Source organism: Neolamprologus brichardi, chromosome 10 (genome assembly GCF_056152115.1).
Source record: "Neolamprologus brichardi isolate AB-2024 chromosome 10, ASM5615211v1, whole genome shotgun sequence".
Lineage (NCBI taxonomy): Eukaryota > Metazoa > Chordata > Actinopteri > Cichliformes > Cichlidae > Neolamprologus > Neolamprologus brichardi.
Window position 1 is genome coordinate 9730418 of NC_142113.1, and position 17342 is coordinate 9747759.

A 17342-nucleotide genomic window follows, 5' to 3' on the forward strand; every position below is an offset into this window, starting at 1 on the left:
AAGCGATATCGCTATGTGCACTGGAAAGGGAAAAGTAAGAAAAGCCCTGTATTTACCTTGAACGTTTTGTCGTGGGGTCTCTCATCACCATACATTCTCTTATTTCTCCGAATTTACTAAAATAGTCTCTAAGGCTGTCTGTGAATAGAGAGAAGAAGAAGAAAAATATGTCGGGTCATTTTGACAGAAACATATGAACATGCTGTTGTCACTGTATTTCAAAAATACCCCGCGATGCGCATAGGGGTCGAATAGAGGACTTCAGATGGACGGAGATCAAAAATAACATCGTGCGCACACACTACTGAGATATCCCATACAGTACACTACTGCACAGTGCACATTCGCACATACACCGCCGCCAGCAGCTACAGCGAGCACTCAGTCACAGCGACAGAGGGGGAAAAAAAGAAAAAAAACAACAAGAAATGCTGGTTACGGTGTAAAAGAGAATAACAGTCTCACCTGGTGAGGTTTGCCAGCTGAGGCCACCGATAAACATTTTACTGTAAGGGGAAAACACAACAGAAGTGAGTCCAGATGTCAGTTCGGCCATTTTGACGACTAACTACTTCTAAAAGCGACCTTAAAGGATAAAGGAAGACTATGAAAACACATTCGCGCTTAGTAATTACACTCTGGCTACATAAAAGGGGCAGGCCACTCTTTGCTACGGAGCGGAGGTCTTTTAAAACTGCATCTGGAAACAGACCCGTGCCCGGTTTAAGTGCGTACTGTTGGGAGGGGGGTGCGGGAGGGGGGACGAATCCAGCACGGCAGTCGAAGTCCTCTCCAAGATGTTGTAACATGAAAAAAAATCGTACCTAAGGATTAAATTTAGAAATATATCCTTACCCCGGGTCATGTTGTGAATCATTTAGGCTTCCGGATGTGGCTTGACTCCCGTCTCCTTCCATATCTATTCCAAACTATAGGCTGGGACTACAGTAACAGTGACAGACACGCACAGATACGGCAGGAGATATGCAAAGCCCCGCTATGAGAATATTACTGAGCCGGGAATGAAAGCGTCACACGTGGGATCAGCTCAGCCCCCTGCTCCCTCCTCCCTCTCTCAGCATGCTCTACCTTGGCCCACAGGGGGCGGAGCCTGGCTCTGTCACCTAACCAATCCAATTGACGTCAATTCAGGCAATCTGCAAACCAATCCTCCGATTTGTCATTTAATTAAGCAATAAGCCACTAGAGGTGAAAGTGGCTTATTGCTCTTCTACGCCAGTGGACACATAGCATGAGAAATGTTATTTTTAATTAATACTGTTTACAAATTGTTTTACCACTGAAAGGTAAGGCTTGCAAAAGCAAAAGCGACATGCAGACATTATTTTTTTGTTCTTATTAATTACAACTGTTTGTTATTCTTCCGCCGTGTAATCTAGTGCGCTAGAAAGACGTTAAAAAGTGGGACAGTCACTATTTTAATAATAAAACATAACATATGGTCGCGAGTTTTAAGTGTCTACTGAGAAATAAGCAGGGTTTAATTCGACAGGGAGCAGCAAAGAGTGTGGTCTAAGTGTAAAATAAGTATTGTGCAGGTGCACGGGGGCATCATTTTTTTCGAATTGAAGAATATTTGAGCGCCAATAACTGAATAATATAAGTATAATAAATGTTACCGGTGGCCAGATTCGTCTTTGCAAGACGATTTGTTATACATTATTACTACTAAGATGTCAATATAGTTATTTTTAGTTGGTGCATTAAAATTATTGACGTCTTTGCAAATGGACCCTTCAGACATGATCCATGCAATCCTGCTGTACAAGCAAACAAGCAAGGTTGTGCTCACATGTTATAATGTTTTTTAAAAAATGCTCAAACGAGGCTTAGAATAGGCAAAAAATCTGAATTTTAAACGTGTTTCCAGGAGGGCTTAAAGAAAGTTATTTAAACATGTTCCAGAGGCTCTTCCTCTTCTCTGAGGAAGAGCCTCTGTAGCTGATGGTGGGGTCTCACCTTCAACTACTACATTCATTACTACAGCCAACAAAGAAATTTTCCCATGGAGATCAATAAAGGCTTGTATCCTTACATACAGTGATGCAATTATAGATCCATCCACGTAGATAACCTCTAATGAGCTGCTAGCCCTGCTCTCTGTGCAGTGTATGTGGAGATAAGCTTGCTCTGCCCCCTCATGACCTTGAAGAAGGTGATGACAAAGCAGGCTAAGAAATTAAGAATAAATGACATTTTTAAGATATATTAAGATATGGGCCTATGCATTAATTGCGCAACGTGCTATCAATAGAACACAATAAAAAATACATGTCCAATCTGTTTCAATTATGTATCATACATTTGTCTGATTGCTGTTCAGAGATGTCAAGCTGACAATATTAAATGGCCGCAGTTTTCATTGATATGAGCCAAGAAGATGCCTCATACTCTCTGGGAAATGACTAGCTATCCTATTTTATTATTCACAGTCAGTGATTTTTTTTTTTTTTTTTTTGAATAGGCCTGTCTTTGCTGAGTGTTCAGGGTTCTACCAGAGGGAATTTCTTATCTGGCCAGGCAGCATGTTTTTGAAACAATGACTTAGATAAAACCCAAATAACAACACTTTTGTCAGTTGAACAGCTATAAGTCTGTCATTAGTTAGGGGACTCTCCACATTGCAGCTGTCTGTATCTCCAAAACAAAGGTACGAAAGCAAATGCCAGCAATTCCTTGTAGTATGCGAGTGTCAAAGAAAATGGAAATATGACACCTTGTGTGAAAGACTATTACTTATTATGCCTTATTTGCACCATTGTTTTTGTCCCATGCCATTTGCTGATGCATTTATGATTGCTTTACCGTTGTCATATGCGCAGCAGCCTCCTGAAAGACGTGCCTGAAACGTGAGTGCAAGAAAATCGCATCCACCCAGCAGCTGAACAGAGGAAAAGTTAGCGGAGGGTGGGTGGTTGGGTTATAAATTGATGTGGAATATGAGCTCGGAGGAACAACGGGCTTAAAAGCCCCATCACAAGGTGTGCAAAAATCACAGTGGATTTAACACATGAAGAGCAACTTCTGTTTCATGCTCAAACAAAAACACTGGAGGCCCGGGCTTCACGGTGCGGTTGTAAATTATTCTGTTTTGTGAACAACAGCATTATTGCCTTTCCATCCGCGGTTGTTACGGCATGAAGAGAGGCGAGTTAAATGTGACAGAAAAGGGTACGGCGGGTGTGCTGTTTCGCAACGTCTCATCGATCCATTGCCGACCAGATTTGGCGCCAAAGCAACCTGTAAGCAGACGAGCCGAAATCCTTTGGATCTCCGTGGGGTAATGCTCACAGGGGGTTTCTGTGTCCTGATCTTTTTTTAACACTCAGTGAAGGAAAAGTACATATAGATTGTTTTAAATTGAGCAGTGTTCTCCTTTAATCGGAGCAGCCAGCACCGCCTGATGAAAGCGCCTAAAATGTTTGTAGCTCTTTAAGCAACTTGACAGCAGTGCTTTTGGAGCAGCTGAGTGTTTAGTCGTGGGTGAGGAAGAAAGAGAGGGGTTATATCCTGCAACAAAGTGGCCTACGTGTGAACAAATTTCCTTGAAAATGATGCAGAGCAGTGGTTCCATTACTTGGGCGCTCACGTTATGACAAATAGAAAGGAAAACGGAGAAAAAAGAAGAAGGTTGAAGCAGTTGAAGACGCTTTGATTAACGCAGGGACAAAGTCTTTTAAGATATATTTGCATCCTGCATGCTTTGAGCTCATCGTCATTTGCTGGAGCTTCAAGGGCAATTCAAGATTTCTTCAATCCTGCATTTGCATTGGTGTAACTGTTCAGTTCTGAAAGATGAACAGCTTCTCAATAGAGAGCAAATTCAGCATGCGAAGGGAGGAGAGAAAAAAAGAAGAAGCTTGTAACTAACCGAGCCTCTGCATAAAGAGTGGAGGATTTGGGGATTGAGAAAGAAGTAAACTTGATAGTGTGTGAAAGAGCTGAGGGGGGAAAAAGAAAGTGAGAGAAGCAACAGACTCACTGACAGTGTTATGAGATGCTGTTTTGAGAAGAGGCATCCTGTTTCCTGTTGCAGTAATCACTTTACACCCTCAGAAGCTTCACTTGACCTTGGAGAAATTGTTCTTCCATCATGTGTAACCCCTTTCTCCACCAAGATATCCATGTAAAAAAAATTCTTTCAGGCTTCAAAGAGGCTTTTTTTTTTTGCCACAAACACCAGGAACGACAGACGACATCTAATACGGATGTATTGAAATTGAAACTGTAAATCTGTGGGGCATTTTTTTTTTTACATGTGAGGTTCACCACATGTTATTTAGTCTGCATGTTTTGTGAATAAAAATCAAAAGACAAATCGAAGCACTTTCTGTCTAACAGGAATTTCTTAGGGAAACTATCCAGACACATCCTAAATGTGTTTAATATTATCCTTTGGATGTGGTGAATAATTTCATATTGATCACTGTGGATTGGGTGCTTTTCTCCAGAGGGCCTATTACAGTGGAATTCAGAATCCCGAGGAAAGCTGTGGAGAAAGCTGCAGATGTGAACAAATTGTCTCCCTCTAGTGTCCTCTCCTCTGTGCTTCTTCTTCTTCTTTGCTCGGCTTAAGTACCTCTCAGGCAGCAGGGAGAGGGCCAGACTGAAACATGCATAATTGACAGTCCTATTTCAGGAATTAGCCACCCACCAAACTCTAAACTACCTACTCTTTCATCTTGCCGGGAATAATTTGGCATCTTCTGAAGGTCCATTTCAGCTGGCTAGGATTAACCAGTGGTCCAGTGATTGATTTAATGAGTAAAATTTCTGTTCTCCACATTGATTTGTATGTCTCTACAAAGGTGGTTTGTGTGTAAACCCTGTCAACTGATCACGATTTGTGAGGATTACCGGGCTTGTGTCTCTTTGTTAGCACACAGAGAAAGTGTTAGAAGTCAGATCAGTAGGAAGGATGTTCTGGTGATGAGTGATTTCTCTCCCCCATTATGCCTTCTGTAACCACACAGATGAGTTAATTAAGCTGTGCCAGAGGCTACGCACTAGCATTCCAGGTAGATGGGCCACAGCGATATTCAGAGACATTGCATATAAAAAAAAGAAGCTGTAATATTTACTTTGAAGTCTTTATGCATATAAGGCTGCCCCAATGCTAATTTGGCTGGCCAATTCTCAAAAAATACCCGCTTAGCACCTGCAGAACCTCAAAAGTCCACAGATTATTCCCTTGGAGGTTACAAAAACTGTTCTAACTGTGTGTGAACAGAAGATCCTCCAGTGCGTTTTCTCCCCAGAATCACTTCCATTAAAAGTGAGCTCTACGAAAGACAATTTGCATTTTTCTGACCCTAATGGCCCACCCTTTTGCAACTGGGTCTCATTTTAGGCCGATCAGATTCCAACACAAGAGGATGATGACGACGTCATTTACCTGCTCCACTGGGCTGGGAGATAAGCTCATGCCCCTGCTGCTCCCTGGAATGTTCTGGCTGCTGTTTGTAGAGAGAGAGCTGTGTCTTACAGATGATGACAAATGGCATAAAAGCACCACAAGGAGCAATCCTATTACCTGTACAGTCAGCAGTAGGAAGAGAGGTGTGTGTGTGTTGGCCTTTTGGAGAAGAGATGGACCATCCCTGATTTCTCAGAAACCCATTGTGAAGCTGTTAACTTATGCTTTACACAGCTGGAACCTGTTTTAAATCAAAGTTAATATTTCTAAATCTGTATGAGATATTTTTAACGGCATTTTCCTTTGCTAACGGACAACACGGGAAGCCTGTGGATGACTGGACTGATGGACTTCACCCATGTTTATCCACTTGTGCTTTGTTTATTTGTGCCTAAAACATTTTTAGAAACCTTGCAGAGCCTGAGAATGGTAACCGAGCCTCTCTGGCTAAGTGTTGCTCTCTGTCCTTCTGGCTCACTCTCTGTTTATTTAACCAGCCTTTTCACTCCTGTTTCCTTTTCGCATTCTTTCTTCTCTAACTGGCTGCCACCATATATTCTCTCAGTTGCCAACCACTTCCTATTCTGCAACCACTGACCTTAACACTGACCTTGCCTTGTCTGTGCCACTGAGATGAGAGAGAGAGATACCATATCCTTTGCTTCCCCCTCACTATGCTGCGAGGTTGAATTTTGCCTGTGTCATCAGTCTTCCGGCTGCTGGAGTACGCCTTGTTATTTCTTCCAGATTCCTACACATTTCGCTTTTCAGCTGATCAGACTGGAAAACATTGCTCTTGGCTCAAAGACATGCTGGGCCTTGGCATACACAGTAGACCCAAGCCGTCAATACAGATTAGGTTTATCAGATAAACTTTATCTGCTGCATTTGAGCGTCCTTTGGTTGGGTACCAGCCTAATTCTGGGCTACGATTGATACCGCGACTCTAAGGAGATCAAAATTGGCAGCGATTGTTTTTGCCATAAGCAGCCTGCTGCTGGCTTTTCAAGGTGGATGACTCTGTGCATCACTGGTAACAAGCCTGTTTTTCTGTTTGTATTATTTGGTGATTAAACATGGCATTCTGGGTGGAACTTAGAGGTTAAAAGAGAACACTCCAAACAGTCTCCATGTCTGACCGATTCAAAAACTTGCTTGCACATAAAGCTCCCAGTGATCAAATTCTGTCATGGTAGTATATCTATCTATCTATCTATCTATCTATCTGTCTATCTGTCTGTCTGTCTGTCTGTCTGTCTGTCTGTCTGTCTGTCTGTCTGTGTGTGTGTGTGTGTGTGTGTGTGTGTGTGTGTGTGTGTGTGTGTGTGTGTGTGTGTGTATTCTTTCTTTCTAAAGGTCCCTGAGAGCAGTCTTTGCCACTTGCAGGCCAGTGAAGGACACAATCCTTCTAAGAATAGTCTGTAACTACGTTTTGGCATAAACATTCATATACGTCGCTTCACCACAAGAGGGCGCTAAGAGCACATGACAATAAGAGCTGATGTCACTTTGACCTGATGCATAATGATAGTTCTGTTGATTGCAAGTTTCCTTTTTTATGTGCGTGCGTGCTTGTGTGTGTGTGTGTGTTTCTTTTCTATAAGCAGTGTGTCTAAAAATCAAATAAACAGCAAGAAATCACCACCACCTACTCCGTGCCTGTGTGACCTCACTTACTTAAAGCACAGACTGTATTCATTTTTCAGTCTGCACTGGGAACAGCTAAAAGGCCCAGCTGCTTTCGCTGAGATTTTTTCTCCTTGAATCTCAGAAAAAGGTGGTTTAGTAACAAGCTAAATAAAAGAAACTGTTAGCTATGTTGGCTTTGTAACTTTCTATAACACAAGAAAATAGAGTTTTCCAGCAACAAAGACAAATGAAGTCAAAACTGTTTTTGTGCACTCACAGTGACTGCTTGCTACGTGATGTATTTCTAAAGCCTTTCTGTGAGGCCCTGTCTGAACCCATTCATATACATATAAAGCTGATATAAACTAATTGTATGGGAACACAAGAGGGCAGTACAATAAAGCATGCTGTGGAGTGAAGTCTCCGAGTGTGGCTGAAAGAAAGAAGCGAGCTCACTCAAAACAAGCCTGGGTGGTGAGATGAAGAGGGGAGGCAGGGCAGCAGTAAATGATGCTAGCCTTCTACACCTTGTCAGTTATTAGGAGAAGGCAGAGGAGAAATCTGACATTACTTTGTGAAGTCTACAGAGAAAATAATTGGCTAGAGCAGGCCAGCACACTGGCAGCTAAAGTACCTGGAAGGGATGTTTTAAAGTCCCACAGCTAAAGGGAGCCAGAAAGATAAAAAAAAGAAAAAAAAGAAGACATATAAACTCAAAATCAAAAATTCAGCTCACACTACATCCACACTATGGATTTTTGTGTTCCAGCTTTATAAAGCAGGGCTGCAGTGTAAGATGAGTTAATATTTCACACGGGCACAAGTGAAAATAAACTGAAGACAAGAAAGAGAGCTCTTTCTGAACCTCAAATCATGCTCTCTGATAATCAGCCCACAAACCACCAGCTTCCTTCTATATTTGGTTTTAAGCGGTAAATGCAATCATTTATTTCTGAGCTCTTATGTATATATATTGATGACCCCAGTCTTATATATATATATAAGGCTGGGGTCATCAATTCAAATGTGTGAAGCCTCCAGAAATAGGTTTATGTGACAATCAATACATGTATGCATAAAATGTATCTTTTTTTCTTTCTTTTTTTTTTATTATTTTTTTTTTACAAAAAAGCATTTTTTTATTCCCCAATTGCTTATGCCACAAAAAAATTTTGGGGACCAGGACGATGACATTTGTAAATGTTATTACTGGTCACAAACTCTTACTTTGAAACTAACAATATAACATTTTTAATCTTTGTGGCATAAAACTGAACAAACAGTAACATAAACTGCATTACATAGTGTTATATAGGCTAGTTTTGGCTGAGCCACATCAAATATCTCTTCTCAGTATTGTGGATTTTTCTGTGACATTAAAAAAGGATTCATACAAGAGAATACAAACTATTTGCCTTTACTTCACCTTGTTTTTAGAAGGTAAGCTGTTCAGGTTCTTGGCCTCTGATTGCATCAGGTGTTTATCATTGACTGTGCTGGTGGAAACACAACACCATATTGTCACCTGTTCACGAGGCTCGCGCCTTCGTTTGCCACTCACCGCCAGAGAGGAGCTCTTCTTTGTCTGACCCAGATGTTCCCATATGTGAGATTGTCCTCACTTGTCTTGCACCCATTGATAAAGGTCATACGAATCACCTGAACCTCTGGGATAGTGTCTGTTCTACGATGTATTTTCTTTTTCAGTTTACCCCCTTTTTTCCAAGTAAAGGAAGAAACGCGATTGGACAGTACCCAGCAGAAAACACTGTGTGTGTGTTCTGATTCGTGATTAACTGTGAGACAAGGCAAGTACACTTAAAAACAAGAGAATCAAATCCAGCCACTGGAGATGCAGCGTGGCCACTCACTTCCTTCATTTGCCTATTATGGAGCAAGTGTGTAGAAACAAGCTGAGATTAAGCTCAGCATTAATTTGCCGTTTGTTTGGCCTCTCCCCCTAACACTTAATCACTGAACACTTTAAATTAGAACAACTGTCTTCCAGGGCAGGATAAAGCAAAGAAAAGAAGAGGAGGTGGTGAGTGGTGAAATGAAAACAATTATCAGAAGGTGTAAATAGCCAACATTTTATTTAACATTACAGAAAACACTTTGAAGCAGCACCCAGCAATAAACTAATTCCTGACATTAGTTCTTCTCCAGTTTATCAAAAGCAGATTTCTGTGGTGTTTTTCTCCCTCTGTTGGCAGCTTTAAGGTCTAGATGCAAAAGCGTTACTAAAATTGTAAAAAAAAAAACCCAAAAAAACCCCCCCTGCAGGCTGCTACATCATTGGCGTTTAATGCAGTCGAGATTTGAATATCACGAAAGTGTCTGTGCTTTAATGCTCTGCGGCAAGACACAAGTAAGTTAGCATTCCTGCGATGTTCAGTCAGCATGCAGATAATTTTCACGAGCGTCACTGAATCATGAAGGACACTTAAGTCTGAGATGTGATCAAAATGCAGAAGCAGTGCCCAGCATTTGGACTTTGTTAAACCGTAGTGATGCAACAATGTCCATTTGTCTGCCCTCTGCTCCAAAGAGTCTCTGTTCTCTCCTGTTATGTGCGTGTCCCCAACATTTCGATCATACATCCTGACCCCTGTATGAAACGAGCAGGCCAGACATCAAGGACAGCTACAGTGAGAGCGGAAACAGTTAACAGGATGAAATGTTGCACAAACTCAAAGCAAAAATACACATCTAGAGTGAAACTGGGGAAACAAATAGGGAAACAATAAAAAAAAGTTAAAAAATAAAACATTTAAAACTCTAAATTGGGGACATTAGTGTGTACTGAAGTGCACCTTGGACAGCCTGGAAATAGATTGCTGCCCATGAAGCACCAGGCACTCAGTTACATAACAGACTGGTACCTGGATGTATAGTGCCATCATGTGCTCTGCTAGATTCATTACAATCTTAAAAAGACATTCAAAGCAGGGCTTGTAAAAATGTTAGAAAAGTTGTTTGTTTTTGCACATGTAATTCTAAAATCTCTACACTCAGCTCAAGCCTGTCATTAAAATTAAAGCTGTAAAGCTGGTAATATATGTATGCAAGGTTTGCAGCGCAGCAGCAGTAGTCAGTTTTGTGTCTGTTCTACTTGTTTGTGCTATAAACTGGTGTTGGGCCTTTTCATTCGTCTTTCAATGGACTTGAATCAGAATGAGAGACAGGAGCGCTGAGCTATGAAGGACTAAATCCCAGGAACAGGAAACAAGAGCAGGGCTACTGTTAGGGATACCACCTGGAAAGGATGGATTCTGCCTCCTCACACTTCTGGTGCGAAGTGTGGTTGTCTTCTTTGTTTGGATGGACAGACTATCTGTGGTAAAAAATTGATCTGTGGCAGATGTTGTGTTATCTTCGTCGGTCATTTCTGTAAGGAGACTTGTGTCTGTGGTTGAGGTTTCCTTTGTTGCAGAGACATGAAGAGAATCAGAGCTAACACTTGCAGACATGTGATCAATAGTTAGGTGTGTGCCTGTGGTTTTGTGCTTCAGGGTGGCCATGCTGATGCTGGGTGTGGCTGTGAAAGTGTGGTGTTTTGTGTCCCATGTCTCTCTGGGGGCAACAGGAGTGTTCAGCGAGGTAGAAACAGACAGATACCACCAGCCGGTGACACTAGCTTTAGGGGTCATAGAGGTCAGATCCTTGGCGCTGGCAGCCAATGGGGGTAAGTTGTAGGAGGCATAATGCCACCCTCCTGTCCTGCCAGGGCGCACCCCTCCACAGACGGGCTGGGTGTGGCACGGGCAGCCCAGGACACGTGCGGGGGTACGCTGAGTCCAGGAGAGCAAGTAGCTGATGTCGGCGTAAAGGTGGCAAGCCCAAGGATTGTTTCCCAAAGCAATGACTTTGAGCGATGTCATTTTGTCCAAGACTCCAAAAGGCATTGCAGAGAAGCGGTTAGCATGCAGGTAGAAGTAAGTTAGTCTGGGGAGCCGATCTAAAGATCCGGGAAGTACTTTTACTAGCCAGTTGTGGGACAGGTCAATAATCTCCAGGCGTACGGGTAGGTTGGTGGGCAAAGTCCAGAAGTGATTGTGGCTGAGGTTGAGCGTGCACAAACTGGTCAGCGTGTTGTTGATAAAGGTGGCTCTCTCCATTTTGTTGTCGGAGAGGTCAAGCAGCTGCAGGTTCCACTGGTAAACCGTGTCATTCTTGTCCAACAACTGAATGCGGTTGGAGGAGGCATAGATCCGCCAGAGGGAACGAGGTAGGTTTGCGGGCAGTCGGCTCAGCCGATTGTGAGACAAATCAAGAACGCGCAGATGGGTGTAAGCGGTAAGTTGGTCATCCAGGCTGTGGAATCGGTTGTGGGACAGGTTAAGGGAGCGCAGGTTGTACTGTAAGTTGTTGGGCAGACTTCTTAGACCCCTCGAGGAGCAGTCTACCTCCCTGTGGCTGCGACTGCAGGAGCACATGGAGGGACACACAGCCAGAACTCGCAACCCAAGCCATAACACGAGCACGAGCTCCAGAAGAAAAAGCTTCCACCTACAAGAAAGACAGCAAACCAGTGTTATTTGTACACAGCATCGTTTTCAGAAGGCACACTGAAAGCGAGGCCTGCAGGGTGTGAAAATAGTGAACAAAGGACACAAACATTTGCTGCCTGCAGGAGAAGCATTGCAAACTATACAGGCTGGTTCTTTCTCACTTTCTCTCCACAAACATACACACATCTCTCACACATGTACACAGACAGGTAGCTTAATGTTTCCTGTGCATCACTACATTGTTTGCAGGTACACACATTAACGTCACATACCAAACTGACTCCCCCAATTATGCAGTCATGTCTTTAGAGATTCTGTAGCAGTATCCTTTATATGCAACATTAGGAAAGTGCTTAATTGTGTCCTTTTGTAGAACTGATAAGCGCTTGATCTGAACTCAAGGAGGATATTTCTAATCTATTGAAGAAAATCATCCATCACAAAAGGATGAGAAATCCCTGCTGTCATTTTCCCTGGCATCAGTTTGCGTGTTCAGTCATCAGCGCTTGTCAGTAAAGTCACTCCCATGCTCTCAGAGGAGGAGAACTAGCTCAGTAGATGGGTTTTTATTAATGACTCCACAGAGAGCTCATGCATCAGCCGGTCCGAAGGCAGGCAAAGACACAGTCGCGAGCTGCTTGCTGTTGAAACTGCAGTATCTTTGAGCCGAGGGTGTGGCAGAACGTGTGAGTAAAAAGAGTGATTAAATTTGTTCAGAACTCACCTTCTCATTTTATCATTCCACTCACTTTTCTCTGCTCCTTCTCGCTGTCCAGCCCCCTCTTTCCCCTGTCCTTTTCTGCTTTTGATCCCAGGACCAGCTGGTGTTCTGCTGAAGGTGTTTTTTTTTTCACCCTTTTCCGCTCATAGAATTGACCTCTGCCTACTCGACCATTTTTTTTTGTATTTATTTTTCTCAGGCCGCCTCCACTTCTTTGCAGTTTGGTCCTTGGCTGCTCCTTGAAAAGCTGAGAGTTTACTACCGGCTCTTATGGATCTTTTGGGGTTGGCGTGATCACACACTGCAAGCTCTGGATTTACTCTGTGCAGTGGAAGTGAAAGGGGAGGGCTGGGGTGCTAGTGAGTGGGTAAGGTGGGGGTTGAGGGGGTGCATTAGGATGGAGGTAAGGAGAAATGTAGCGGATAATGAAGGGATCTCTGCATAAAAAGGACTACAAAGGAAACCACTTGGTCCCTTCCAAACCTGGCAGCTCTCAAGATTTCCCTCTGCATTTTAAAACGACAGCTGCTGCTGTGCTCGGATTTCAGCCCTGTTTGTATTTAAATAGGATCAACTGTTATCGGTTATCTCACATAATCTACACCCCCTCTTAAAGCCTCCTTTTGCAAATGTAATGATGTGCTTCAATTGGGTCTTATTTTCCTCGTAAATGTTGGAGGCTGCCACAAAAGAGCACCATGATTTATTGCAGAGCACTCTCCCTCTGCTGCAGCTTCCTACCTGTCATCAGCAATACAGGCAACTCTCTGTTCTGCACTGCATTGCTGTATTGCTACCACAAAATTCGACTTGGTCCAAAGAGACAGTTAATCAGTGTTTCAACTTTTCAAGTGCGACAAATTTGACAAAAAGGATTTTTGCACAAAGACAGCTCACATTTCTGACTGCAGAACCCTGGCTGCAGTTAATCGAAATCTTCTTTTTTAAAACTATTGTCTCAGCTCAGTGGTCACCTTAACCGAAAACACATTTCAGCAAAGTGCTTGTTACTTCCTCCCCACCTTTTCTTTTCTGTACTTTCTTTTCTGGGTTTAGCAGCTTGCTGAGATGAGGTTAAGATACATGTATCCTATAACTGGCCCTTACAAGAAGCTTCACGATCACTCCACCTCTGTCTACCACCACCCCTAGGGTGCTATAAAACTGCTTTCAGCTCGTGCAGTGTTGCCAAATACTGCAGCAGTAGCAGGAAAGAAAAAAAAAAAAGAACACCCAATAACCCAAATTTGACTTTGTATACCTGCTGCACCATACAGACAGTAAAGAGTTGCTGAAATTATTTACTCATTATTTCATCAATGTACATGCAAATCACCTAGAGCCATGCTTTTATTTCTCTCTTTTACTTTTTATCTCTTCTACTTTTGCATTCAGTGCCAGTGGTATAAATGCACTACCCAGCTCAGCAGAGAACAAACTATTCAGAACTGTTAAAGAAAGGTGCACATTCATCATGACGTCACCTGCAAGTGGATAAACAAAGTTCTGCACATGACAGCGGAAACAACCCCGTATTGGTTTTTTGGAAAAGTGTGTGTGTGTGTCTGTGCTTCTATGTATGTCTTTTGTCAGCTCTGGCTGAGGTGAAAGAGAGCATTCTTTTAGAGTTGAGTGGCACTGCCTGGAGGACGCACATTCTCTGCTTGCTAATCAAGCAGACCGCTTACACACACACACACACACACACACACGAATGCCAGCTCGTTACACAGCTGAAGGGCCAGTGATGACTCTGAATGATGGATCTCTGTTGTGCTGGTTGCGTGATTGTCAAATTAGAGTAAGAGAGGAAAAACACAAACACACAAGGTGAGCTGGGGGGAAAGCAACAAAAAGCTTATTCTAATGTTAAAATATTTTAATTTTCACACACAAGAATTGGAAGCAACATCACTCTGTTGTTTTCCCAGTAAGAAATGGTTGACAAGCTTAGAATACACACAGCTGGTTGATTATCAAAATGAAATCTGTCTGGAGAAAAAAATTACAGTTAAAGGATTTAAAGCCAAAGTGAAATAAGGGCAGCTATACACAAAACTCCACATCACATCCTTTGGCAAAGAAAACAAAAATGTTCATATATTTAGCTTCTTATATAAGAAGAGTGATGTAGGCTGTATAAGAACACAAATAGGGGGAATTATTTCATGAGCTACTCATAGTATGAAACACACACAGTGTAAGATTCATAAAACCCGAGTATTTAGAGGGAATCTTAGGAATGAGATAGGAATCTTCTATTTCTTTTCTGCATCACCTTCCTCTTTGCCCCCGGAGGAGGCTGCTTCCACAGCTTGGCTGGGCTGGGCTTCGGTGGCTGCCTGTGGGTTGGGGGAGGGTGAATCTTCAGCTGCAGTTACAGGTGTAGCTGAAGCCTCCTCGCTGTTGGCTGCATCTCCCACCGCCTTCTCCTCTGGTGTTTTCTCATCCTCCTTTACCTTCTCACCGTCTTCCTTGATGGTGCCGTTATTTGTCTCCCCTTGAGCTGGAGTTAGCTCAGCCATTAACATGGTGGTCTCTTTGGCTGCTCTCTCAGAGTCAGGCTTGCTTTTGGCCTTATTCTCAGTCCCCACCCAGTACTCGTTGTTGCTGACAGGTTCGCCATCGGTTCTCAGACGTCTCTTCAACTTGCACACCTTGCACAGCAGTATCAGTGTCAATATCATAAAAAGAACGCAGATTAATAACAGTACGCCAGACAGTATGTACAGATCACGGCATTCAGCTTTGAATTTTTGAAAAACACTATGGGTGGTTGTTGGTGTCTTCATAGTGGTGGTGGTGGTGGTGGTGGTGCTGATGCTGGTAGTGGAGGCAGAGCTGATGGCAGGATGAGATACACTTTCAGCCGTGCTTATGGAACCAGGGGAGGTTGTTGTTAATAAATGATACATGGGTTGATCGCCATTAGGTCCAAGGGTGGGTTGAGTCTTTTCGTTAGCATCACTTTGCCCTGGGATAAACAGCAATACACCCAGGATGAGCAGGCCGTTCATGTTTGTATCTGTGAAGACATGGCAAAGCAACATGGTTTAAAATTCATTTATTGCAGTAATGTCAGAACAGGAACAGGAAAGAGACTAGTACAATTACAAGGGACTTGTGCTGTCCTTTGCATTTTCTAATATTCTATACATCAACTCCAGAACATTTTAGACGTAATTATTACAGTTTTTATTCCTCTAATACATCCTAGTGTATATGACAGCTTTAAAAATGAATCACAGAGCATTGTTGTTTCTCAAGCTGTTCAGGACCATATAGAATAATTTCTCCCATCTTCATCGGCTTTATTGGCTTTATGGCTCTTTATGGCTCTTTATGTAAATGTTGATGCTAACTATTTTAAATTTGAACAACGGCAATCAGAGTACTTCTCCTTTAGCTATCAGCTGCGGTATTAAAGTTTCTGTAATTTCTCAGTGTCTTTGATTTCCAAAAATACCCCCCCCCAAAAACAAACAAACAAACAAACAAAAAAATAAATTAAAGGTACAAAAGCACACTAATAATAACAATTATTGCTAATAATTACATCTTGTTTTTTTTGCATTTCATAGAAGTCAGTGACAGTGTCATTGTGAGTCTACTGGAGATTTTTTTTTTAAATTCCAAAGTGTGGGTCCCAATCAATTGCATAGCGTATTAGTGAGCTGTATTAAAATGGAAGGGATCGTTGTTGTATACTTTTGTCAGGCACCCTGACCATCCCAGCCTTACCCCAACACCTATAATGAGTTTTGCAGTGATCTATGTAAATACAGCTTTCATAAATCAACTACAAATTCATAGTTTTGAACTTCATTAAACTCAAACGTCATCACTTCATCCTTACATCTGTGGAGTTGGACAATTGTTTTTTAAAAAAGTGTGCATAATCCTGTTTAATATACACAATCTTATTTGTACTAGTGGTACGCACCATTAACACTGACTAACACTTCAAGATGAAAACTAACACTTTAGATTTGATTTAATCAAATACGACATCCCATTCTGCTTTGTTAAAAACTAAAGCTGAAAAAATCACTTTTTGGAAAACTGTTCATTAGGTAATGAGTACATTTTTTTAACTATAGGGTTGGATACTCTATGAATACATACTCAAAAAGAGTATGTGAATTTGTGAATCTTTGGAAAATTATTAATTACACGTTTACATATTTAAAAAAATTTCTTTTCTGTATTTCAGTGTCAATTTATATTTGCGAAAACACAATTTTCCTTTTATGCTCCCAACATTAAACAGCTATCAAACCCTCAAACAGTCCATATATGTGTCCAAGGTCCACGTAGACGGGAAGCTTGCTGCTATGCAATCTACCAAGAGCTTCTTCTAACTGAGATCTGCACTCGATTTATAATCAAGCTGCGCGTTTAAAGATAAAGTTTGCGACTTACATTGATGATGATCTTGATATAGTTCCAAGAAGACTACGGCTCTGTGTGAATACTATAATCACGTATTCAGTATGCTGCAGGTGAAGAGATGTGAATGATGTGGAAAGCTGCAGGGAGATTTGACAGTAATCTAAATCAATGGCACACTCGTCTTTCTGACTCATTCTTACTTCTCCATTTAGGCTATATTAAGAAAAGGAAGTGGTTTTGGTGCTCTGTTCTGTGTTGCTGTTGGTCACGCAGACATCTGTTGGGCGGCATACTATAAAAAGAGGGAAGCGTAAATAATCAGTAAAACCCATTGTTGTCCTACCTAGGACTGCATAATCATCTGCATCTACAGTATTAATAACTGAGAGGGAAACTAACAGCCCCAAAATTCCACCGTGTTTCATCTCAGGATACAATTTGAAAAGCAGCGACACCAGTCGAGCTGCAAACTGTGCTATTTTTTACACAATTATTTTGAGCAATTCTATTGTTCTTAAAGGCCTTTCACAGAAACTGACGTGTCAGAGATTCATTTTTTTTGAAACCTAAAGCAATAATAATCATACCTATATCTGTCGTCTTCAATTTCACTTACATATTTTTGTCTGAGCTCTCTCCGACCGCTCACAGA

The 17342-nt window shown here is 42.0% G+C and overlaps 3 protein-coding genes across 9 annotated transcripts in view; all 3 read right to left on the reverse strand.

Annotated features, from left to right (window-relative positions):
* Positions 1-1044, reverse strand: part of msi2b (musashi RNA-binding protein 2b) — a 257841-nt gene extending 256797 nt beyond the window's left edge. For all 7 annotated transcript variants that reach the window (XM_006799518.3, XM_035911472.2, XM_006799517.3 and 4 more), the window contains exons 1-3: positions 856-1044; positions 466-506; positions 57-138 (exon numbers count right to left, since the gene is read on the reverse strand). In XM_006799518.3, coding sequence (XP_006799581.1) covers positions 57-138; positions 466-506; positions 856-917 — 185 coding nt within the window. In that variant the 5' untranslated portion in view covers positions 918-1044. The remainder of the gene's footprint in view (positions 1-56; positions 139-465; positions 507-855) is intronic.
* Positions 1045-9271: 8227 nt separating this feature from the next.
* LOC102796185 (oligodendrocyte-myelin glycoprotein-like) lies at positions 9272-12597 on the reverse strand. Its single transcript, XM_006799512.3, has 2 exons — positions 12302-12597; positions 9272-11575 (listed from the first exon to the last, which is right to left on the reverse strand). Exons 1-2 carry the CDS (start codon positions 12307-12309, stop codon positions 10222-10224), a joined length of 1362 nt encoding a protein of 453 aa, XP_006799575.2. The 5' UTR covers positions 12310-12597; the 3' UTR covers positions 9272-10221.
* Positions 12598-14533: 1936 nt separating this feature from the next.
* Positions 14534-16870, reverse strand: LOC102795881 (uncharacterized). The gene is made up of 2 exons (XM_006799511.2): positions 16721-16870; positions 14534-15323 (listed from the first exon to the last, which is right to left on the reverse strand). Exon 2 carries the CDS (start codon positions 15313-15315, stop codon positions 14557-14559), a length of 759 nt encoding a protein of 252 aa, XP_006799574.2. The 5' UTR covers positions 15316-15323; positions 16721-16870; the 3' UTR covers positions 14534-14556.
* Positions 16871-17342: the final 472 nt, after the last annotated feature.